A 23,580-nucleotide genomic window follows, 5' to 3' on the forward strand; every position below is an offset into this window, starting at 1 on the left:
GCCCCTCCCCAAGGGCGTCTGGAAGGAACTACGTCTTTGGGGAGGGCCGGGTTGAGGAGATCGCGAGTGCTGTACTCAGGCCCCGGCTTGGCAGCGGAAAGGGCGTGTGCCCCTAGGGCACTGGGTCACGCCTGAGGTCCCGTGGGGAGGCAGGGTGCCAGAGAAGCAGGCTGAAGGGGACACTTGGTGGCAAAAATATGGGGGTCTCGCTGGCAAACCTGTTGGCAACCTGTGGGCCGGGGCTAGGACACGAGCAGCAAGCGCGTCCTCCTCCTCAGCGGCTCTGGCAGTGGCTCGGCGCCGACCCGGGGAGAGGCCGAGGCGGCTTAGAAAGAGGCTGGGGCTCTGCCAGGGGCGGGTGGTGGTTGGAGGTGGCGGGATTCCCAAACCGAGCCAACGTCCCTGCAGAGCGACATCAGGCAACCGGCTCTCGAGCCAGCACTAGTCTAGGAGAAGCAGACATCTCGGCCTTTCTCTCCGATTCTAGGCTCCAGTCTCGCCTTCTCCAAAGTACAAAACATTCCTAAGTGTCCAGTGCCCTTCAGGCTTGGGTCCCCGCAACGAGCCGCCAGTGCCTGGCCCGCGAGCGTGCGGCGACCGTTTGCACCCAGCCCGGGCTTGCCAGCTTGGGCTGTGCAAGGGCGGGCGGAGAGCGTGTGCGAGTGCGAGTGCGCGGCTGCAGAGCCCGCGCCGTACCCACGTTCCCGCTACTGTCCTCGGGATAGATGGATCCATTGCTGCTTTCTGACATTTTTCTGCCAGGGGGCTGGTGGTGGGGGAGGCGGAGAAGGGGGGGATGGGGGGAGAGAGAAGAGGAGAGAGAGAGAGAGAGAGAGAGAGAGAGAGAGAGAGAGAGAGAGAGAGAGAGAGAGAGAGAGAGAGAGAGAGAGAGAGAGAGTGCTTCCCCCAGCCCTGTTTTGTTTTCTCTAATTGGTCCTGGGGGAAGCAAGGAAATTGGACAGAGGCTGGGCCGGGCGAGCTGGGCTGCCTTTAATTGGCTCCTTTTTTTAACTGGAGGGGAATCAAACAGGAGAGCGAGCGACAAAGGGTGGGAGAGCGAGAGACCGATCGTGGAGATGGGAGGAGGGAGAGAGGGAGGAGGGAGAGAGGGAGGCGGGGTGGTGGTGGTGGGGAGGTGGAGGAAGCGCGGAATGAAAAGCTCGGAGGGACCAGAAAGCAGCACAGCGAAGCCCAAGTTGCCGAGCGAGCGGAGCGCTCCCGCGGCCCCGGAGCCCGAGTGGCCGCCGTGCCCGGGAGCCCGGCCCGGCCCCGCCCGCTGGGGCCCCCTCGGGCCCAGGCCTCCGGGAGGGGGGCGGGGACGCCCAACTTGGGGCGCGGCGCAGCCCCGCTCTCCCGAGATCGCGGAGCCCGGGAGCGCCACGGCTGCGGCCAGACGGCGGGAGCGGACCGCGGAGACAGGAGGCGGCTGGCGGCTCCCGAGCTGCTGCCCGGGCCTCGGCAAGAGCGCAAATTATTTTCAAAGGACTCAAACTTTCCTCCTTCCCCTGCTTGCTGCGGTCCCTCTTGCTTTGGAATCGTTCTCCGGAATCCCGCGGGGGCTCTGGGACGGGATCGCCTCCACCGGATTCCTCGGCGGCGGCTCCGCCAACTTCGTAGACCCGGGGACCCGGAGCGCTCGCCTGGCGGTCGAATTCAGTCCTCGCTGCTCCCGCGCTCCACAGGACCGGGACCCGGGGAGACCTCGTCTCCGAGAAGGGCGCCTAGCCCCGATCCCTTGGGTCGGGCTGCCAAACCCTCCGCACCCACTGCAGAACTGGAGCCAGCGGATTAACCTCCCGGCCTGGCTCCACGGTGGGGCGTCCCCTGGGCGGGGAACGACAAGTTTGTCAGGCATCGGTGGCCTGTTGGATTGGAGCTCGGCCACCGCAGCAGAGAGGTCCCCTGCGCTCAGCACCCTCGGCAGACAGCCCTGGGGACTCAAGGCTACTAGGTGGCCGAGCTTTCTGGGCCAGGGAGCTGGCTGCTGCGCCTGGTGCACAGAGGCACCAGGGTCTGGGCCAGCGCCCCCAGCGACCCAACCCGGGCAGCCGCCCTGTGGGAAAAAGACAGAGCCAGTCGCCGCCTGCTCGGACTCCTGCTCTCGGTCTTCTCGCTCTCTGTCGCGTCTCAGGGAAAAGGAGGGAAGGCAGAGGGCATCGCGGTTCCCCGGCGGATGCGCCCCCCGCTGCCTCTCAGGCTGCGCCGCCTCGCGGGGATGAAGCACTGGCCGTGAAGATGGAGGTGACCTGCCTTCTACTTCTGGCACTGATCCCCTTCCACTGTCGGGGACAAGGAGTCTACGGTAAGAGCCCGCGTCCAGCTCCACCCTGGCGGAGCCACGCGGAAACTTTGCAAGATCTTGCTCAAAGTGCGCGCTGGCGGGCCTTGGTGGAGCCCTGGGCTTGCACTCTGGAGTGGACGACCGCTTCCCCGCCCTCCCCCGGGCGCCAGGAGACCTAGTGGTCTGCTCCCGAGCCCAGGAGCGGGTCCTGGGGAATGGCATGAAACTGGGGGTGCCGGGATGAGGTCTCGACTTTCCGAAATCTTGCTAGGGGTTGGAGTGATTTGGAAGTATTGGGAGAATCCAGTGGGATCGGGAGACCCGGGAAGAGCCCAAGCCCTGGACTGGGGCAGCGATTTCCACCGAATCTTTTTCCTCCCCCTGGCTCAGCCTCCTCAGTGGAAGCAAGTGATGCAAGTGATCCAGAGTTGTGTGCGGCTGGCGGGCGAGATGCTCGCCAGCACCGCGGCCGGGCCGCTGGCTCGCATTCTCGGCAGTAGCCACGGCTGAGCTGCCTCTTCTAGCTTTGTAACGGTCTAAGTGGATGATGAGCATCGCCTAACCCTGGAGCCTAGGGTTCACGGCATCCCTTTTCAGAGACCTCTCCCGAGTCTGCTCTTCCTGTCTCTGGTTCCCAACCTCAGAACCCCAGCCCCAGCTTCCTTCTGCCAGCTTGCACACACAGACACATTTAGCCACCGTCCTCAGGAAACGCAAACACCGCTTGCACTCATTCAGCTACGTGTCGAAACTCTGCCTCCCGCCACGCAGCTCCACTCCCGCATCCCCAAGCCACGCTCCGTTGCGCCAAGGAGTATTCTGGCCACATTTTCTCCACTTCATGCCGCGGGGTTTTCTCAGCAAAGGTTCCTTGGTTCAATACTACTCAGGGTCGTCCTGCCGACGTGCACAGCACAGAGAGTCGGTCCCCAGAGCCTATGGTTCTGACTTTGCCTTCTCCTGACCGCAGGGTGGGCTTTGTAGTTACTTTTTAATGATGTGTGACCAGGGTGGGCAGTATTCTCCCTCTTTCTCTGGGGTCGAGAATCTAATTATTCTCTTTGAGGGTGGAGGGAGTTGGACTTGAACTGTTTGGGTTGCAGAGCCCATGTCCACAACTACTAGCTCTAGTCCCGTGTCTCTGCCTGTGCCTGGCAAGGGAAAGGAGCATCCTGGGAAGCGGGTATCTGGAAAGTATACACCCCTGGGCTCCAATAGCTAGCTGGCTTGGACTTAATTCCCTGGTGAGGCCAGCCCAGGCTTCCAGCCAAACTCCTTTTCTTAATTAGTTTGTGTGTCTCTTACTGTCTGGCCCCTGGCATAGGCCAGACAAAGTAGGCAGGAGGAGGGATGCTGCGAGGCTGGGTTGTATGTATGGGGCATAGGGTGTGAAATAGGTTCTCCCTCTAGGGCAGGAAGATACCAGAGGCCTCAGAGTTCTTTCTCCAGGATCACCAAAGATACCAGCGGCTTAGCCACGGCTACCTTTAAGGGAGTACCCCCACAGAGGCTGTTGCAACTTGCTCACACACCCTCCTGAGATCTCTGTCCACTACCAGCTCTTGGACTGGTCTGATAACCCCATCTCATGGCTGTGTGGTTTGGATTTCTCCCGTCTTCCCTCACCGGGGCGGCCCAATGTGCATGTAAGGAAACCCCTCTGGGACTACGCAGGAACCCGGACAATGAGGACAGAGGTTAGGGGACAAGAGCCATGGTCTCTGTAGACCCTCTGTGCCTCCCCTTCTCTGTCCCCTTCTCCTTTCTCTCTCCCAGATCTCACATGTCCAGGTCCCAGCTGCTCTTGTTACAAATCAAAGCAGGGTAGGTTCACCGGGTCCACCCTTGGCCCTTCGCCCGGCATTCTTTGCACCTGCTTTTGGAGAGCCTGGCTCCAGGGAAGGCCGGGCTGCAGGGAGATGGCTGTGTAGAAAATCTTCTTGGTGGTGGATAGGAAGCGAGGGAAAGAGGAGCTGGGGGACACTGTCCCTTGTAATGTTACAAGCACGGGTGACACCTCAACAGGGTTGGGACTGGACTAAGAAGTAGGGTGGAGAGCTAGGGTTTGTTCTGCCCCACCCATTCCTCTGCACCCCAAAGCAGATGAGGGAGATGAGTGGGAGTGTGGTGGTATACAGGGATGGAGATGTCTACCTCTACCGCAGCATCCAGCCCTAGCGTTCTTCTACCTGGTGTCCTGTAGGAACTCTGATGAGGCTTGTCGAGTGGATGAAGAGCTGCAGGTTGGAATACTTCATGACATTCTCAGATGTCTCCAGAGCTTGTCACTCACCAAGACAGAGGGCTTTAGTTGAAGGTTTCTGCTCAGAGAGCCACGAGGCCCTAGGCTTGCAATCTTATAGAGAAGAGACTAAAGTGCTGGGTTTTGTTAGCATCCAGGAGGGAGGCTGTATGTCAGTATGTGCTGGGGATAGACTTCAGCTGCCGGCTGTCATTCTGCCCCAGGCTACTGATGGAGGGGTAGTCTCATAAGGAGGGTGAAGGCAGGGGAGGAAGGAGGGACAGGATGGCGGCCTTATGGGTGGGCGAGGATCAGTCCATCCTAGTAGGAGACAGCTGCTCAGAGCCCTAAGCCCTGCTCCTGCTGGGTCCACCCTCCAGCTCTAAAGCCTGCCATCAGCAGCAGGACTGGGAAGGCCCTCTCAGTCTGACCAGGTGGCTTTGCTCTTCTCTGGGGCCACAGATGCTACAGCGGCCGTGTGTGGGACCAGATGGTCCATTTGGAGCGGGGCCTCCTCCTTCCCCGATTCTCAATCTCTAGCCCAGTTTGTTGTTTACAGAGTAGATCCTGTAATCTATTTTCTGCCAGACCAGTGTGTGTGTGTGTGTGTCTGAGGCTGGCCCCAGAGGTCTAGTTCTGTGACAAAGACAGTAGGTAGGTGAGGGAGGGGTGGCACACTCTGTGAAGGCAGAGTTGAAGGCTTCCCATCTTTTCTCCTTCTCTTGTCCCCTGTCTTAAAGCAGGCAGACTTCCAGGCAGGAGCCGGTGAGGAGGATTCAGCTCCTTACAAAAAAAAAAAAAAAAAAAAAAAAAAAAAAAAAAAAAAAAAAAAAAAAAAAAAAAAAAACCCCTGGATTATTTAATATGCAGGAGTGGGAAGTGACATTCTCCTTAAGACAGGTTGTTTGCCACGTACTGGGGGAAGTCAAAATATTTCACCAAAGGTGTCATCAGAAACTACTATCCTATGCTAATTTTTGTGGGAACATGAAGACAGATGTTGAATAATTTGACAAGAGCAACATCGCTCACAGAATTATCACCAAGTCAGCCCCCCTTTTCCTCAGGGGGAGTGTAGGGAAGGGATTTCAGGAAGCGAGTTTCCCAGGGTGGGGCTTCTGAGTGTTGATATGGGTGGGAGTGCTTGGGACTTTTCCCTCTGAGGTCCACACCCCTGCACCGAAAGTGGCTGTCTATGTAGGGCCTTCCCCGAAGAAGCAGGAAAAAAGAAGCAGGCTGCATACAGAGTCAGCAGCAGGCTCAGGCTCCCATAAGTCCCCAAGAAGGTCCCTGCCTACTTTCGTTCCTTTTTCCTTTTTCCTTCTCTGTTATAGACATTGCCCGAGGGAAAGATTGTCTTGTGTCTACAAATCCAGGTTATTTTAGCTGTGCTGCCTTTGACAACCCCCCAAGCCTGCCTGGGGGCTCCCCACAAAGTCATTCTATAGAGCTCTTCCTGGTTTGCCCCCTACCCGGCTTCAGACAGATGTTCCTTCCAGGCCTGCAGGCTGGGCATTCGGGCAGTATACGTCGGTGCAGCTCTGGGGTCCGGAAGCTAGATTGGAAGGGATTGTAAGCATCCTCGAGGGGCAGGCTGGGACTGTCTGAGGGGCCTCATACAATTGGCCAGGTCTGGCTCTGAGCTGCTGAGGCCGGGTGGAAAAGCCTCATTTAGAGCCCCGTATTAGCATTGCTTCGCTGGAACATGGAGGGATGGGCAGGGAGCTCCGTGGGGAGGTAGAGGGAGCTAATCACAGTCGCCAAGGCCCGGCCAGTGAATGATGTAGAAGATCAATACCGGGGTGGGAGTGGAAATCAGGCCGTGGTAGCAGGGCTGGCTTCTCCTGGTTCCCCGGGAGGCACGGAGGAACCTGGGAGTAGTAAGGCCCAGGTAGGATATGAAGGATTCCTCCCTCTCAACCTGTTACCCACGGCAACCTTGACGACTCTTCCTGTGACTGTGTTCAGGAAGATTGGACCAGAAGGCACCCCACCTAGGAAAGTTTGGGAGACTAGAGATGGAATCGAGTTTCTCAGTCTAGCAAGAGCTCCACTTCACCTTCTCCCTGCCCAGACACCTCAATCTGAGTAGGTCCCTGATGCCTGTGTGTCAGAGAAGTCAGGCATGTAATCCCTTTGGGCCCTGCGGTGTTAAACTGGTGCTGCTCTTCCAGACATTGCCAGCAGGGGGCGGGCTTGGCCACCACATCGTGTCTTCCCAGTGCTTGCCTCCTCGCCCTAGTTCAGAAAAGGGGGACTTGTTCTGACTCTCCAGCCTGAGGTGGAAGGGGGCTCTCTCTCCAACGCTCACATACCTGCCTCAGAATCCAAGGGCACCCACCATGGATAAAGTCACACTTTCTGCCTTTCCAGGATAACTCAGTTCTTCTCTAGGTCAGCTGGGACTTTGAGGGGACTCAGCGGAGCTCGTGGGGCTCTGACTCCAGGGGGCTGTGTGTGGGGAGGGGTCTGACACCTCTGCACAATTGCCTCTCTGCAAACCTAGGCACGGTCCCTGGCCAGCATGGCCTTTTCCACTGTCACAAAACTAAAGACCCACATGGCATTTAATAGCTGATGCAGAAGACAGGCAAGAACCATGCTTAGCTCAGAGGAATCTCTCTCTCTCTCTCTCTCTCTCTCTCTCTCTCTCTCTCTCTCTCTCTCTCTCTCTCTCTCTCCCTCTCTCTCTCTCTCTCTCCCTCTCTCTCTCTCTCTCTCCCTCTCTCTCTCTCTCTCTCAATGGATTCTTCCTTTTTCCAACGACTAGATAACACATGCAAAACAACCAAAGTATACATGATATACATGGAAGTATAAGAAAGTGTGATTCAGGGGCTGGAGAGATGGCTCAGTGGTTAAGAGCACTGGCTGCTCTTCCAGAGGACCCGGACTCAATTCCCACTCATATGGCAGCTCACACCTGTCTGTAACTCCAGTTTTAGGGGACCCAGCACCCATGGCCAAAGCATCAATGTGCATAAAAACCATAAAATAAAAATTTAAAAAAGCAAGTAAGATTCAGTATCCATGCATTGAGTATGGTTCTCTCCACGTCTTTTAGTGTGTAGGAGGGTGACCCCCATTCAGGGAGCATCCTTGGTGAAGTTGAGAGTCTCTCACAAACATGGCGGTACCCCATGCCCTGCCAAGTCGTTGGTTTGGCTGTGCTTTTATTTCCAGTGATATTCTGAGAAGGCAGTCCATGGGGTACCTATCTTCACCATTGAACCGAGGTTCCAAGGACATAGGCGACCTTCTTAGTGTGGCATTGTTGGTGAGAAGGGGGGCCCCAGCGTGGGTAGCACAGTCTTCTGGGTGGAGAGCAAGGACAATGAGAGGTGATTTTCTGTGGTGCCTACCGAGTCTTTCCTCTGGAAAAACTGGTTCTGGGCATCATGGGGCTGCTTGACATAAGTCAGGGGAATGAGGAAATGGTTCCACAAAGAGTCGATAAATGCCTCATGGCAAAGCCAACTTGAGGCTCGCCGGAGGATGGAAAAGTCACCTCCTAGGGCTTGTGGAGAACAGAGATTGGACGAGCCGTGGTCATCAACAACCAGGCCTGCGAGGCTGTCCCTGGCAGAGGGCATAGAGCTGAAGACCTCTGTTGGTCAGGCATTGGTTGAAAAGAAGTCAAGGCTGTGAGAATTGGAAACGCCAAGGAATAATAACAATAATAGTGTCAGAGATCATGAATATGCATTGCTGTCTCTAGCTTACAGCAAGCCTTCTGGAGAGATAGACTCCGGAGCCCGCAGCCCGTTTCACCCTTGAGGAAGCCAAGAGGTTGAGAGAGATGAAGTTGCAGCCCCTAGATAGGGCCCAGAGATGTGGACTGCAAAGCCTGTGATGGCAGCCATGCCGGAATGATGGACTGGGGAAGCTGTGGTGTTTAGTGGTTTTGAGGGGGCGGCATCGAGGGACTTTCTGGAACTCTTGCAGGGTGCAGAGCTGGCATGAGGCTTGGCCTGGCTCAGCTGCTGGGAGAAGGAGCAGGAGGAACTGACAGTGGGGCAGGACTGGGGAGGGGCAGGACTGGGGAGGGCGTGGTCAGCTCCTGTTTCTCCTAAGATTTACAGGGCTGTGGAGGGAAAGATGGCTGTAGATAGGAGAGCGTGAAGAGACTGCCTCTCACTGACAGGAGGGTCGTGTGGACGAGGGGACTGAGTAGAGAGACTGTGGGTCAGTTCATGCATGGTGGCTGGGGTTGGGGGCTGCTTCCCTGTGGAGGTGCCCCTGAGGCAAGAGCGCATGGATATCTATGGGAAGTAGCCGGGCAGGGGACTAGGCCCTGGCGTAGGGAAGGACCTGGCTTGATAGAAGAGTCCATTGTGGGGAAGAGAATGAACCGAGACGGTGCAGACAGGGTCTGACCATGGGTGAGGACAGACGTAGTGAAGGCTGTGTAAGGACTTCTGAGTCTAAGGGGATTGCGTTTTGAGCATATGAGGAGCACAGTGGGCAGTTTTCTCACGGAGTCTCTTGAAGGAAGCAAAACTGGTGAGTTTAGAGACTGCAGAACTCCATCTTGAAATCCAGAGCCCGGCGGGGAAAGAGATCCGTTGGGTACAAGAGCTGACAATGGCCTGCAGTTGGCAGTTGGGGAAGGGGCTCACAGTGGGAAGAGGCAGAATAAAATGCTGTTGATTAGACAGATTTGGGGCAGGAGAGTGGAGAGGGTTAGGGCCTGGGCTTCTGAACTGCGGCTTGCTCCTGCCCCAGAATGAAGCCTGAGAAGGCGCTGTCTTGGGCCAGCCTTCTGTCAGGGCAGACAGGCAAACAAAGGCCTCAACAAATAGCTTAAAGACTGGAGGTTTTATTTTGAGACAGGCTGGCTATGTAGCCAAGAATGACCTTGAATTTTTGCTTTTCTTACCTTCACCTTCACAGGGCTGAGAGTACTGTATCCCATGCCAAATTTATGCTGGGGACTGAACTCAGGGCTTCATACAAACGAGGCAAAGACTCTACCAACTGAGCTGCATTTTTGTTGTTGGTTTTGTTTTGTTTTTCGAGAAAGGGTTTTTCTGTAGCCTTGGAGCCTGTCCTGGAACTAGCTCTTGTAGACCAGGCTGGCCTCGAACTCACAGAGATCCACCTGCCTCTGCTTCCCGAGTGCTGGGATTAAAGGCGTGCACCACCACGGCCAGGTCATTGAGTGTTGTTTTAAGGTCAACTTTATTCATAGGCTGTGTGGCAAGGAGGCTGGCAACTCAGAAAAGGTTACAATGTGCCTTGGTTTATGTCCACAAAACAATGTGGATTTCTCCAAGAAAGGTATGTGTCTGTGGGGACACTGGGCTGAGGCGAGGGTCCCATGTCTAGAGAGAGGAGAGAGGGGAGACAAAGCAGATGTCATTAGGGAGGGAATGTCAGAAGTGGCTTGAGAAGAATGGGGACCTGGAAGCCAGGGACAGAGTTGCGGGTGAGGGTGGGGGTGCTGTGTAAGGGAGAAGAGGAGGTGCTTCAGGGTCCACTGAGGGATGGGAGCTCCCCAGCTCGTCCAGAAAGGCTCTTGGGGAAAATGCAGATTCAGGCTGTGTTTCTAGCAGAGTCCTCATGACAGTGACAGAGACTCTGGTGGGACATGGGTTGTCCTTGGTTTAGCAAGGGCAATATGCTCTCTTTAAGAAGAGCCTCAGTTTCCCTGTCTGGAAGGAGCTGGGGTCATGGGAAAGCCTCAACGTGATGTCAGTATTTCGCCAGCTCTGAGGTGAACTACAGGGATTTGTGGGAGCAGAGCTGTGGCAGCAGACAGGGAAGTCACTGTGTGTGTGCTGCATGGGGCGGTGTTGAAGCAGCGGCTGCACATTTGAGAAATTTGCAAGACCTCAGAGGCCTGAAGTGGCTGTGGCTCTAACCTGAGCCCCCGCTTGTCTGTTTCTGGTAGATGTTGGAGCTTTGAAATGGGTGACCTTGTGGCTTGGGAGAGGCTATCCCAAGCTCTCTTTGGTTCTCTTCCAGTCCCAGAACCAGCCAAGATGCTAGGATTATCTGGTGGTTTGGAAGCCATGAGGTGGCATATTAAAGCCATCCGGGAGCTTATCCACGGTGTAGACCTCACTCTGCCTGGACCCTCTGCTGCAGGAGCTCCGCAGATGGAAGCTGTGGCTGGAAGCCCTGAAATTGGTGCTTTGACTCAGAGGCTAGCTGGATCAACACATAGGGTGTAGACACGTTAGAATAAGCAAGGCTAAACTGCTGCTTCCCCCTGGGATGTCTCCAGGGCATTGTCTAGGCTTCCAGGCCACCGCCCAAGCTGAGTTTCAGCCAAGCTCTGCTGGGGACTGGGGACTTCAATGCCGGTCACTTATTATCCCTGAAGCCACCAGCTGGGGCCTTTCTGCTTGCATGATTCTCACAGAAGGCTCAGCCAGGGGATCAGGATAGCACTTTATCCCTCCTTTTAACCACAGGGCCTCCTCATCCCTAACCAGCCAAGGGCTGAAAGGTTGATGGGTGCTGGATGTCCCTAAGGATCTCCCCGCAAACCCTCATTTTCCAAGTGCAAAGGCTGAGGGTCAGGCTAAGTGGCAAACCAAGGCCCTACAGTTGGCAGGTAGGTGGCAGATCCGGGATTTGAACTCAAAGCCACCCAGTGCCAAACTTCATGTCTACCAGTACTACCGCAAGGGTATTTGAGCTGCCTGGCTGGTTTGTTTCTTAGTTTTTCTTAGGGTCAGGGGTTGATTTTTGTTTGTTTGTTTGTTTGTTTGTTTGTTTTTGGTGTTTTCGAGACCTTCTCTGTAGCTTTGGACCCTGTCCTGGAACTAGCTCTTGTAGACCAGGCTGACCTTGAATTCACAGAGATCCACCTGCCTCTGCCTCTGCTGGGATTAAATGCATGTGCCACTACTGCCCGGCTGGGTTGATTCTTGAAGCAGCATGAGGAACCCTCCAGTCCTCCAGGGACCCCGTCTGACTGTGACGCACCAAGGCGTCCATCTCTGGCTCCTCAGGTGCAGAGGTCCTCCCGGTTCCTCTCACGTTGGGGCCCGGCTTCAGCAGTAGTCCTCAGATTTGGCTGCACAGAGGATAACCCAGGATACTTCAACAGTTCCCCGTGCCCACGCTACATCAAGAGTTAAATCAGTACATCTGACATTTTGGCCCAACCACCTTCCTGTAAGATTTCCCAGAAGCCCTTAGGTGACTTCCATTTACGTTGGGCAGCCTTAAGCTCCTTGGTCATTTTAGTTGTTTTTTTGTTTTTTTTTTTTTTTTTTTGGTTTTTTTTTTTTTTTTTTTTTTTGGTTTTTCGAGACAGGGTTTCTCTGTGGCTTTGGTGCCTGTCCTGGAACTAGCTCTTGTAGACCAGGCTGGCCTCGAACTCACAGAGATCCGCCTGCCTCTGCCTCCCTAGTGCTGGGATTAAAGGCGTGCGCCACCACCGCCCGGCTGGTCATTTTAGTTGTAAAGGAGGCTGAGGTGGGCATATTTTTGCCTACAGAAGTACAGGAGTTCCACAGACGGACACACATGGGGGCAACGAGCTGGCTCAGCAGGTAAAGGCACTTGCCACCAAGCTTGAGGACTTGGGTTCAGTCTGCAGGTCCCGGGTGATGGAATGAGAGAACGGACTCTGGAAAGTTACCCTTGGGCCTCCACAAGCTCACCTTGGGCTAAGTGTACACACACACACACACACACACACACACACACAAATATAATAAAACCTAAAATTAAAAACAAAACAGGTCTGGAGGCGGACAGGTGACAGGCTGGGCATGAGTCTCCTCTTAGTCAGCTGTCTGTCCCATCTTGGGGTTCGTGTGCATTGGAGATCAGAGGCTGATCTCAGGTGTCCTCAGCTGCCCTCCACCGTAACTTTTGAGACAGGGTCTCACTTGGACCGGGAGCACACTGACTGGCTAAACTGATTGGCCAGCAAGCCCTGATGACCTGCACGTCTCTGCTTCCCCAGAACTGTGACCACAGCCATGTCCGGCTTTATCTTTTTCTTTTAAAAAGATTTAACTTTCTAACTATGTATCTGTGTGTGTATACACACAAGTACAGGTGCCTTTGGAAGCTGGAATAGGGGTATCACATGTCCCGGAACTGGAGTTACAGGTGGTTGTGAGTTGCCTGGGATGGGTGTTGGGAACTGAATTTGGGTCCTCTGCTAGGGCAGCCGGTACTCCTAACCAGGGAACCTTCTTCCCACCCAAACCTGCCTTTTTCAAGTAGTGCAGGGGTCCCAACAGAGCGTGGCAGGGCAGAACTCAACTGTCCCCCTGTGGTCTCATGTGACCCAGGTGGGGCTCTCGGAGATTCAGTGTAGGGCAAGTCCCTTGAGCTGGGCAGCAAGCACCTCACCCATGGAACCATTGTCTTTCCCCCACCTGCCGTTTCCTGACTGAGGAGGGCTGAATGCTGTGAGCCGCCACACTGGGCTCTCTGCCCACCTACTCTGCCAACCTCGCTCAGGTGGGGTGGGGGCCTTGGAGAAGACTGAGACCAGAGTGGGCATGTGACTTGCCTGGAGTCACCCAGACATCTCTGAGAGAGTCTTGCCTGGTCTCCTGTCTGCCTGTGGCTCTGATCCCTCTCAGTCCTCTCCTCTCAGCCCTCTCCTCTGGCTCGGAGGCTCTCCGGGAAGTCTGTCTCCAAGAGCAGGTGTCTCCTTTCAGCCTGTGGTCTGAGGAGCAGCAGCCTCCTGGCTTTCAGACACTGAAGGCTATGGGATGGGAAGTTCTTCTGAGGTGACCAGGTTTTCTGGGGGAGCGCACTCTCTTGTGAGATCAGGAGGCCCCACTACAATTTGCTGTGTCTTTCTTTGGGCTCTTCATCTGGGGAAGTTCTCACTGTCTGACTTTGTATCAACTTACTGGAGCATAGCCTGACATCAGAGAGACTTGGAGCTGAGTCTGCTGTGCTGAACTTGAATCAATCCTTGGCCCTGAGCCTCTTTTCTCCTACACTGGAGGCTTCTTTCTCTGTCTCTGAGTGGAATCCCATGAGGGCAGAATGGGAAGGAACTGAATTCCAGTGGCCTGGTCCCTTGGGTCTGGCTTAAATGCTCCATTAAAATGCAGGGGACCTTGGGGAAGGTCAGGTTAGCTTCCTGCCCCAGTGAGACCTGGTTCCCCACAAGGCAGCTGCAGAAACACCAGAGGGTGTGGCAGGCAGGACTCGGCCACCCCACTCTGGTCTCATGTGACCCAGCCCATTGGGATCGCGTAGGAAGAGACTTGAGACCAGGGAAGGCAAGTGGTTTGTGAAGGCCACACAGCCGTCATGTGCCCAGGCTGAAGTCAAAAGCCGTGCACGTACAGGGACTCCAAAGTCAAATCTTTGTCAGTATCCCACGTCACCTTAGGCACGTCACTATGGTTTTGATGAGGTCCTGTCCCTCCCCACCCCTTTAGAGCCACATTCCTAAATCTCCCACAGTCTCAGTATCCTCCAGACAGGAGGAGATGCTTGAGGGTTGGATGCCAGGGCCCTTCATGAAGTATCAGGGAGGCAGTGACCTTGTGTGGGCCTTGCTCTCAGTCCCTTTCGGTCTTGTCACACTTCCCACAAGAGCAGGGGACAGGGCCACCTCTGGCAGGAAAGGCCCTGAGGCTCAGGACTAATGGGTAGGTGGGTTTAGGTATGGGGGTATCCAAGGACATTGTTTGGGATAAGGGAGTGAGTTTTTAGGCAGGGGTCATGGTGCTTTGGGGTGGAGGGCGACAACCCGGACGTGACGTGGGGCAGGGGATGGTGGGGGGTGGAGTGGACCTCCCACATATACCATAGATCATACACCATACATCAGATCATCAAAATTCCCTTGGACCTGTGGTCTTAGGTAGCCTGGGTTGGGAAGCAGAGAAGTAAGCTAGGAAAACGAGGGACTCCCTCCCCCTTGAGCCTCATTAAACCAGTTGCCTGTGCCCTTCTGGAGAGCTCTGGCTCTCTGCTCCTGGGATGGGGACACACCCACTCCTGTTTCCATTGGCCAAGCTGTTCCCGGATGGTGCGATTTGTTCACTCTGCCCTCTGAGCCCACTAGGCACATAGGAACATGGGTGGTAGTAGCCAGGGTGGTGTTAGACTCCACAAGACGGCAGGCGCTAGCAGCTCGGAGCTAGATGGATGGCCACTGGCCACTGAGAAGGCTAGAGGGACACAGGGGACTGACAGCAGGTACCACCCTATCTTCCTTTGTAGATGGAACCAGCCTGATTTGCAGAGCTGAAGGGCCTTAGGCTCAAGCCTCTCTCCAGAACAAGCCACTCACTAAGTCGCAGTATGTGGGTTTCCCCTAGGCCAGTGGTTCTCACCCTTCCTGACTCTGTAACCCTTTAACACAGTTCCTCGTGTTGTGGTGACCCCAGCCATAAAGTTATTTTCATTACTACTTCATAACTGAACCTTTGCTGCTGTTAGGAATTGTAATGTAAATATCTGATCTGCAGATGACCTTAGGCCTCTCCTGTGAGAGGGCTGATTGCCCAAAGGGGTCAAGTTGAGAACTACTTCCCTGGACCCTTCTGGAAGGTGGGGGCGGGGCTTGACCCTGAAGGGGACAGGGTAGAAGGAGGGTAGTGAGGACAAGCATGGCTCTCCAGGGTACTTTGGGCAATGCTGTGAGTGGATACTTGCTCCGAAGAATTCCAAGTCAAGGTTGAAGTGGGTAGGCCCAGCAACTTGCCCTGCAGGCAGGGTTTTGAGGTGTGCGGAATTCTTTCTGTTCGTGTGCTTGAGTTTGCTGCCCTGCAGCCCTGAACAACCGAAGCTTTTCAGAGACCACAGAGGAACACCTCTGGACTTTTGGGATGCTTACAACTGGGACCTGAGATAGATGAATTTAGCATTTAGTGATCACCTGCTGGGTGACAGAAAGGGCTAGACCCAGCTGGAATGCACAGAGGTTAGTGGTTGACGGCTGCGAGGTGAGCTATTAACTCTATCCCTCAGAAGCAGAAACTGGTGGCCAATGTAAGTCAGCGGCCTTTCTCTGTGACCTCAGAGGGACCTGGGCTAACATGGCCTAAGATGGGTGTGTGTGTGTGTGAGCATGTGTGTGCTTGTTAGAGTGCGTGTGTGCATGTATGAGCGCATGTGTATGTACATGCTTGACACGGCAGGATAGCCAGCAGGCGAGTGACTTTGCAAACCACCTCACTCCTGGAACATTCAGAGGCTACAGCAAACTCCACCTTCCCTTCCCTTAGCTTCTCCAGACTATGTGGTCCCTAGCACTAGCCTCATGATGGGGCCATGAGGTTCTGGTTCCTGGGTCTCCTAATCGGAACACCCCATGTGGGTGTGGCTCACTTCCTTCCTTTCACTTTGCGGGAGCTGAGGGAGCTGGTGGAGAGCTCGCTGGGAGCCAGGACAGGAGCTGCCATCTCCCTTCCCCATTCTGTTGGAGACTAACATGAGGTTGGCAAGTGTTTCTCACCGTGGACCCTGACAGCCCTTGCTGCTTACACGGGCGCCTCTGATCTGTCTCTCAGGAAATCTGGCGGGCATGCATGAGTAGGCGCAAGCACGCATACTGGTGCCGCACACAGATGAATGCATGTGTGCCCTGGGTGTGCCCTGGGGACCTCCGCAGGGATTCTGAGCCCTCCAGCAGACTGTGGTTCCTGGCAGCCACCAGGCTCAGCCCCAGCACTCCAGGTTCAATCTGTCTATTCCTGGCTTTGGTTTCTGCTAGGCGCGGGCCCCCTCTTCTCCCCACCAAGAGGTCTGGAGTGGGGGGCAGGGGCAGGCCAAGGCTGGCCCGGAGCTCATGGCTAATTTTCCCGGCCACAATCGATCCGGCAGCTTCTCCTGAGTCTATTAGCAGTCGGCAAGTGAAAATATCCCCCATCGTGAGCCCTGACCTGAGACAGGGAGGGATCCATAGCAATTTGTTCAAACAGAGGAGAGCGATTCCCTCTCATCTCTATTCCAATTTATTCCAGGGAGAAGAGGGTCAGGCTGGGAGGCCAGAGCTGGACCCAGGCCTTGTCCACTGGGTCTCCTGTGCCAACCAGGGTGGCAGCTGGTGCCACCCGTAGTTCCTGGGGGGGCTCTGTCGGGAGTTGGGAGGGAGGCTTGCCAGCCTTCCCGGCAGGCTTTGCTTGGCTGCCGGGCTTGGTTGTGGGTTTGGTTTTCACAAAACACAAAGCCACCCGCCAGAGTCTCATTCCCAGGCACCGGGCCCTGTGCCAGGCGTGCGCTCACCCAGGACACCCTTGCCAGGAAGGAGGCTGGGCTGGTGCAAGACCACAGTGCCCCCAGCTGGGCCTAGCAGTAGACAATAGAGGACAGGGAGGAGGGCGGCTGCCTTCTCAAGCTCCTTGGCCAACTGGTTGGGGACAGCCATGGCTTGAAGAGGATCCATCACCTTAGGGTTCCTCTGCACCTAACTTCCTGACTCAGGTTCCAACGCTGGGCCTGGTCAGAGCTGGTGGCTTAGTCAGGGAATCTCTCTCCAGCCTCCAGGGCTGAAGATGTAGGTAGTTAGGAGTACTTGCCTAACCTGCTTGAGTTCCTGGTTAGCTCCTGGACAGCACAAACTGGGTGCGTGGGCATGCCTGTGACATCACCACTTGGGAGGTCTGCAGGAGATTCAGATCAGTCCATCTTGGCTCCATAGTGAGCTCAAGGCCAGCTGGGCTATCTGAGAGCCGACCCCAAGAGAGAAAGAGGCCTCCCTCCCTCAACATTTGCTAATTGCCTACTGTTTTCGGGTCACTGGGCCACTTTCCCCCATCTACCTCGGTTTCTCCCTGTCGTTCCTTTTGCTCTTGTGTACGCCTTGTCCCCTCAGCCATCTGCCTGGTCCCTTTCACAGCCCCCACAGCCCCATACTTCTTCTGAGTGAGGAGACCCTGATGACTGAAGGCCCGGGAATGGGGCCACTGCAGTCCCTCTTCAGGGATTCCACGCCCCCGCCCCATCAGACCCAGGCCTCTGAGGAGTGGTGCCATGGCAACCAAAGAGGAGGTGTCTGGAAAGAGTTGACCAAGTGGCCCCACAGGCATGGAGGCCCCCTCCCCGCTTTGCTGCTTACTTCCCTCCCTCAGAGCCTGGGGAGGGCGGGGAGGGCATGACAGGAGAAGCGCTTCACACTGAGGTGTCAGCGGCTCGCAGCTCTGAGGTCAGCTGTTGCACATGGCTTGTCAGGCTCAGGTGACACCACCAGGGTCTAATTTCAGCATCATGTAACTAAATATACCACAGCCGGTGGAGGATGTCTCTCTGGCTGGGGGTGGGGGCAGTGTGGGGGGCAGTGTGGGCTGAAGGGAAGCTGCAGAACCTTCTGGAATGGATCCTGGGTTCCAGACCTGCCTGAGCCATGTGAAAACCTGGGTAGGATTTTTGTTCCCCTGTGCCTCAGTTTCCCCACCTATGAGGAGAACCGATGTGTGCTAAGCTGTCCTCAGCCCAGTACCTGGTCTAGGGAGGTTAATGACAGATGTTGAGACAGAGCACAGAAAGCAGCCACAGTCACACACGATGCCACCAGAGGAGTGGCATAGCTTGCTTGGTGTGCAGGTGTCATGGTATTAAGGAGGGAGACGATGAGGCTGAGGCTGTGGCCCCTGAAGGGAGAAAGGTGGGAGGGTTCTTCGGGCTGCAGTCCTCCCGTCCAAACATAACCCATGGCATTCCCATTCTTCCGCCTCACCCAGACCCACCGGCCACCTCTGTGTCACCATAAATGCCACACTTCACCTTCCCTTCCTGAGAGCTGTCCCCTCCCATGTCATATCTACAGCCTTCCCCTGTGGAGCTCTCAGGAGCAAAGCCTTTGCCCCTCGCCCACCCAGTCATTTACAGGTTGTTCAAAGCATAGCATTATAATCGGATCCCACGGTTTGTGCCATTTATAGCCAAAAAAAGGAAGAGAAACTTTTCAGTAATGGAAGGAGAAAAAAAACCAACAACAACTAATAAGAACATGCTTAAAGAAAGAGCAGGTATTGCATCTCCTGATTTACAAATACACTGGATGCTAAAGAGACTACATTCCCAGGCTCTGAGGGTTTTGAACTGACTCTTGAAAAAAGATGGTGTGTCCTTTTAGATATTCAGCGTCTGTTCCTTCCCCAGCATTGTTTGCGTTGAAGTGATACAGAGAGGGAACAACAAAAAAACAGCTGGGTTTGGGTGGACTTTATTTCTCTTTAAAATATTATATGTATGAATGTATGTGTGTGTGTGTGTGCGCACGCATGTGTGTGTTTGTGAGTTGTATGTAGGTATCAGTGGAAGCCAGGAGAGGGTGTCAGATGCCTTGGAGCTGGAATTCCAGGCAGTTGTGAGCCAACTGATGTGGGTGCTGGGAATTGAACTTGGGTCCTCTGCAAGATCATCAAGCGCTCTCAGATTCTGAGCCATGGCCCCAACTCCTGCTGAGCTTTATAAAATAAATCTCACAAAGTCAGAGCAGGGATAGGACTGTAAGTGGGGTGCCCAGGGAAGCGTCTTGGAAGGAGGTGCTGGAGAGAGCTCTGGAGAGCTGGGGATGCCTACCCCAGCAGAGGTGTGAGGTAAGAGGTATGGCTGGGCTCAGGAGGAGGGCGGTAGAACGTGAGGTGAGAGGGAGCAGACCACAGGACAGGGCAGGCATGGAGGCTGATCTTCAGTGTCACCTAGGAGACATGCCTCTTGGGTGTGTCAGTGAAGATCTTTCCAGAAAGCTTTACCCGAGGAGGGAAGCACCTGCCTGAAGACAGGACTAACGGGCTGGAACCCAGAGCGAATGAAAAGGAGTAAGTATGAACCTCTCTCTGCTCTGACTGTGGGCGTCACATGACCAGCTGCCTCTTGCTCCCACTGCCATGATGCCCCCACCGAAACAGACTGTGAGCCAGAATAAAGCGTTTCTCATCAGGTGTTTGGTCACAGCTGGGAGGAAAGCAACTACCCCAGCCGGTTGTTGAAAGTATCGGTCTGGTTGGAGTGAGTCAGGAATGGGGTGAGCAGAGGAAAAGAGGGTGTTGTTAAAGATTGTTGCTGTGGTGCAGGCTAGGGGGTGAGGGATGAGGCTGGGCAGACCTGTTAGGAGGCCGCTTTAACCATCCAGGCAGGAACTGGTGATAGGGACCGAGAACAGGGTGGCAGACAGGAGGCGAGCTCCGGGAGACAGCTGGCGAGGCTCACTGGCGGGTTGTGTGGGATGAGGGAGGGAGAAGGCGAGGTCTCCGATGACTCCCAGCTTCCTGATGGACAGTGATCACCGGGAGACTGTGTCCTGTGTGTGGGGTGCTGACTCCAGAGGCCAGGGGCTGCAGTGGTGTGAGTCAGTGTAACCTAGGTGTGAACCCACCCATGGGGCCAGGTTGGCGTCCTGGCGTGCAGGAAGGCTCCAGAAGCCTGGCTATGGTTCCTTCCTGCAGCTGGCTCAGAGCATCCCAAGAGTGGGAGTTCCACTGGGGACTAACAGCAACCTGGGATAGGGGAAAGGCATCCCCAGACCCGCATCCTCCCTTCTTCTCCTCTCTTTCTTCCATCCTAGGAGTTGGGGCCCTGCCAGCTCCCAGGCTGCATGATTGATTTTGCTTTCAGTGTTGTTATTGTTATTATCAGCCACTTAAACAACTTCACAGGAAGCAGCCGGCCCCTGTGCCCATCAAACATTAACTGTTCATCCGAGCTCTCTGCCCATACCTGTCGATACATTTTTACATAGCGGTAAACAGTCCTTCCTTCCAGGTTCTCTGCTGACTTTATCTCCCACACACGTCTCTCCTATTGACGGAGCTCTCAGACCTGCCACTTTAATGGGCAGTAGCACCCTCTGCATTGATGGGCCGGGCTGGGGTCACCGTTTCTCTAGAGCCAGCTCCGGGGCAGGTGCCAATTTGGCTTTCCCTTGAAGAACGAACACCACGGTGAATACCCTCATGCGGGTCCTTTTTCCCTTTGCAATAGGTTCTTCAGAAACCTCTTCCCCGAAGTGAGATCACCGTCTAGCTTCTGGCACAGGAGCAGTTGGATGGGTTCGTCATGCATGGCCCGGCTATGCCGATCTGATCACTTTCCTGCGTTTGTCTGCCCTGGTTCTGCAGATGTATAGTCTCACGCTTTTTCATCTCTGACTTCCCGTACCCCGAGGCCGTGTCTGGACCTCTCGGCACCTGAAGATCTGCACGGGCTTTGCAGTTTACACTGCACTTTGTTAGATGTTGCGCTTAGCGCGACACTGTGAGCCTGATATTATTTTGTGGGGGTTTAGTCAAGCCAAGAGCTCGCACGGAGCCTTCCCTCAGCATCCACTCCCAGCAAATTCGGTGGAAAGTATTCCCACCCAGCTGTCACTGTCGCCTTCTGTCTGAGGGCTCAGGGTCTCAGACACTCACAGAAGCCCACGTGGAGCCCTGTGCTTTGGGTATCGGATCCGTGGGCTCAGATGGAGCTCCATTAACCCCTCATAATTCTGGGCTTTGGGGTCAAAGTCTTCAGGGCCCCCTGGCTTCAACAGGGTGCTGCTTTGTCTGTTCCTGGCCAGGGCCTGACCCAGGCTCCGCCTTCTAGGATGGGAATCTGAATGTGGCACAGTAGGGAAGGCCTGACTCCTAGGACCTGTGTCCCAGGCTTATGGGTACAGCAGCATTCAGGGGGATGTGAGGATCCACGTTGGACTGGCCAGGCCTGCAGTACAGGTCTGATTTGTTCTGCACCCTCTGGCCCGCCCTAGAGTGTCTGTCCTGAGTCCAGTGCTGAGTCCGGGGCACCCCGTCCTTACATGTTTAACACTCACTGTTGATAGCCAGCCCATTTTATAGTCAAAAAAACTGAGGCTTCAAATGAGAGTGTTATGATTTGCTTCAAGTCACACAGCAATTATTGTCACAGCTGGGACAGGAAACCTGTCCCCTGAGACACCCAAGGGCAGATCTATATATGTATAATGATGGGGGCCTGGATTATAATTCGACTCTGGGCTACTGAATGAGGCCAGGGCTAAGGAAATCGTGAGAAGGGGGGAGCATGTTGGAGCTAGATGATGAGGACCCAAGTTGGGTTATTGAATTAGTGAACCAATGAACGTGGCCCCAAATCCCTGAGCCAGGCCAATAGGCAAAAGCCTCAGTTCCCCGCTAGCAGGAGGAGCTCTTTCATTGGTGACAGACGCAGCCTCCTTTGCTGCTCTGGTTTTTGTATCCTGCTAAAGTGTTCCACATTCAATTTTTTTGACTCCTCTTGCAGAACTTTGGGACTGTTTTCCAGAGAATCCTGGGCTCTATTACCACCCGGAAATGGAGCAAAACTGAGTGCCTACCAGACACCAATCCCTGTGTTTGGTGCCCAATGCCCGATCCTCAAGAGCAGTGGAGTATGGGGAGCAGTGATTTCCCCATCCTGCAGATGAAGAAACTGAGGCTCAGAGGTTGATTAATTTGCCCAAGGTCACATGACTGTGGAGTCCTGTCTATCCCTCAGACCCATTTTGTACAACCCAGGACTCACTGCCTGGGGTTGGGGCATTCCTGATTTCTCTTCCCTGAGTGACTGCTCTGTGCTGACAACCACTGTTCTCTGTCCTCCTCAAGTTTGGACTGGCGTCCCTGCACCCAGAGAAACCTGCAGGTTCTCACTTAGAGGTCTTCCCAGAGCCCCATAAACAGACACGCAGCCTCGATGGCCGCTGACTGGCAATGTGAGCCTCGCCTGGCCCACCCCTAATGAGTCACCGATGTGGTGAGAGGGGGACAGACACACTGGCCACCACTTTCAGAAAGATAGGGTTCATAAGAGGACCAGCCTCTTCCAGAAGCTTCCGGCTCTGCCAACACGTTGTGCAGCTGCTGATGGAGAAGCGGGGCTTGGTGGTGGGGGGGAGACCACAGCCTTTCTCATCCTTAGCTACGGACCTGAGCCTTGCTCAGCACAGTGGCAGCGCCCTTTGACTTAGAGGCCAAGGATCCTTGTCGCGGAAGGGGGAGGTTAGCTAGGTGTGGGATTGGTCTTTGATTATTTACTATTCACTTATTATTTGTTATTTTATTATTAGTGCGTGCATGTGACTGCATAATGTATATGCAGACGTGTGTGTATGGAGGCCACAGGTCAACTTTGGGTGTTGTTCCTCAGGAGACATCCACCTCGATAGACTGAGACAGAGTTCTCTCACTGGGCAGTGACTCACTGATCTGGCCAGGCTGCCTGGCCAACAAGCCCCAGGGACCTGCCCGCCTCTCCCTTCTCAGCACTCACAACCATGCTCTGGCTTTTTCCGGGGATGGTGGGGGTGGAACTCAGGTCATTGTGCTTGCAAGGCAAGTGCTTCACTGACCGAGCTATTCCTTCCATCCTGTGGGTTTGGTTTTGATCAGCACGAAAGGCCTTGGGGTGGAGAACAAATTTTACCATAGTCAGAGCTGAGGAGCCCTGTGGCTCCTTACAGAAGAAGCTCTCTGTCTATGGGGCTCTGCATGCTGCCTCTGAGGGCAGAGATCACTCGTTTCGGAGGCTCGAGAAATGTTACCGAACCAATCAACACATAAGTGGAAAATTCAAAGGTGATTGTCTATGCCCTAGGAAGGCTTGGGAGTACAGAAACAGAGGAAGGATGAAGAGCAATGAACGTGGCCTTGGGGTGACTGGCCTGGGAGAGATGACCAGAGGTGAACAGGCCAAAAGTCTGCTGGAATTTTTCTGAAGATAGCTTGCACTGGGGTGAGGAGAGAGGAGATAGGCAGGGAGAAGTGCGATTGTTTCAAACTGGTTTCCCCAGCGTGGAACTGGAGGTGCCTCTAGTCTAGGCAGGTCCCCAGAAAGTCTGGGTCACCCCTGGCTAGCAATGTACAGAGGGCAGGGTTACGGCAGCATGTGGAGATCTGGGCTATATGAAGGCTAGACCGGCCTCATTTCAGAAAGCAAGGAGGACAGGACCCAACTTCCTGGGATGCCCATGTCTGATAACCCATGGGCCGCAGGAGGGGCTCAGCGAGTCAATCCTGGTAAAGATGGTTCGGGAGGGCTGGCTGTCACCTGCCCCAGGAAGCCTCCTCCTAGGCCATCGGTCACCATGCTCTGAGCAGCTAATTAAGGGGGAAAAGCTTGTTACTATCTCAGCACTGTTAATTTCACTCTAAGTTATTAAGTGTCTGTTTAC

General features: G+C 54.8%; 1 protein-coding gene across 3 annotated transcripts in view; it reads left to right on the top strand.

The window, feature by feature from the left end:
- Positions 1–1,189: 1,189 nt before the first annotated feature.
- Mdga1 (MAM domain containing glycosylphosphatidylinositol anchor 1) overlaps positions 1,190–23,580 on the top strand; it is a 57,316-nt gene continuing 34,925 nt past the window's right edge. The window contains exon 1 of one of the 3 annotated variants that reach the window (XM_057794777.1): positions 1,190–2,302. In XM_057794777.1, coding sequence (XP_057650760.1) covers positions 2,236–2,302 — 67 coding nt within the window. In that variant the 5' untranslated portion in view covers positions 1,190–2,235. The remainder of the gene's footprint in view (positions 2,303–23,580) is intronic. The other 2 variants (XM_057794775.1, XM_057794776.1) reach the window with 2 other exon arrangements.

Source organism: Chionomys nivalis, chromosome 19, assembly GCF_950005125.1.
Source record: "Chionomys nivalis chromosome 19, mChiNiv1.1, whole genome shotgun sequence".
Taxonomy (NCBI): Eukaryota; Metazoa; Chordata; class Mammalia; order Rodentia; family Cricetidae; genus Chionomys; species Chionomys nivalis.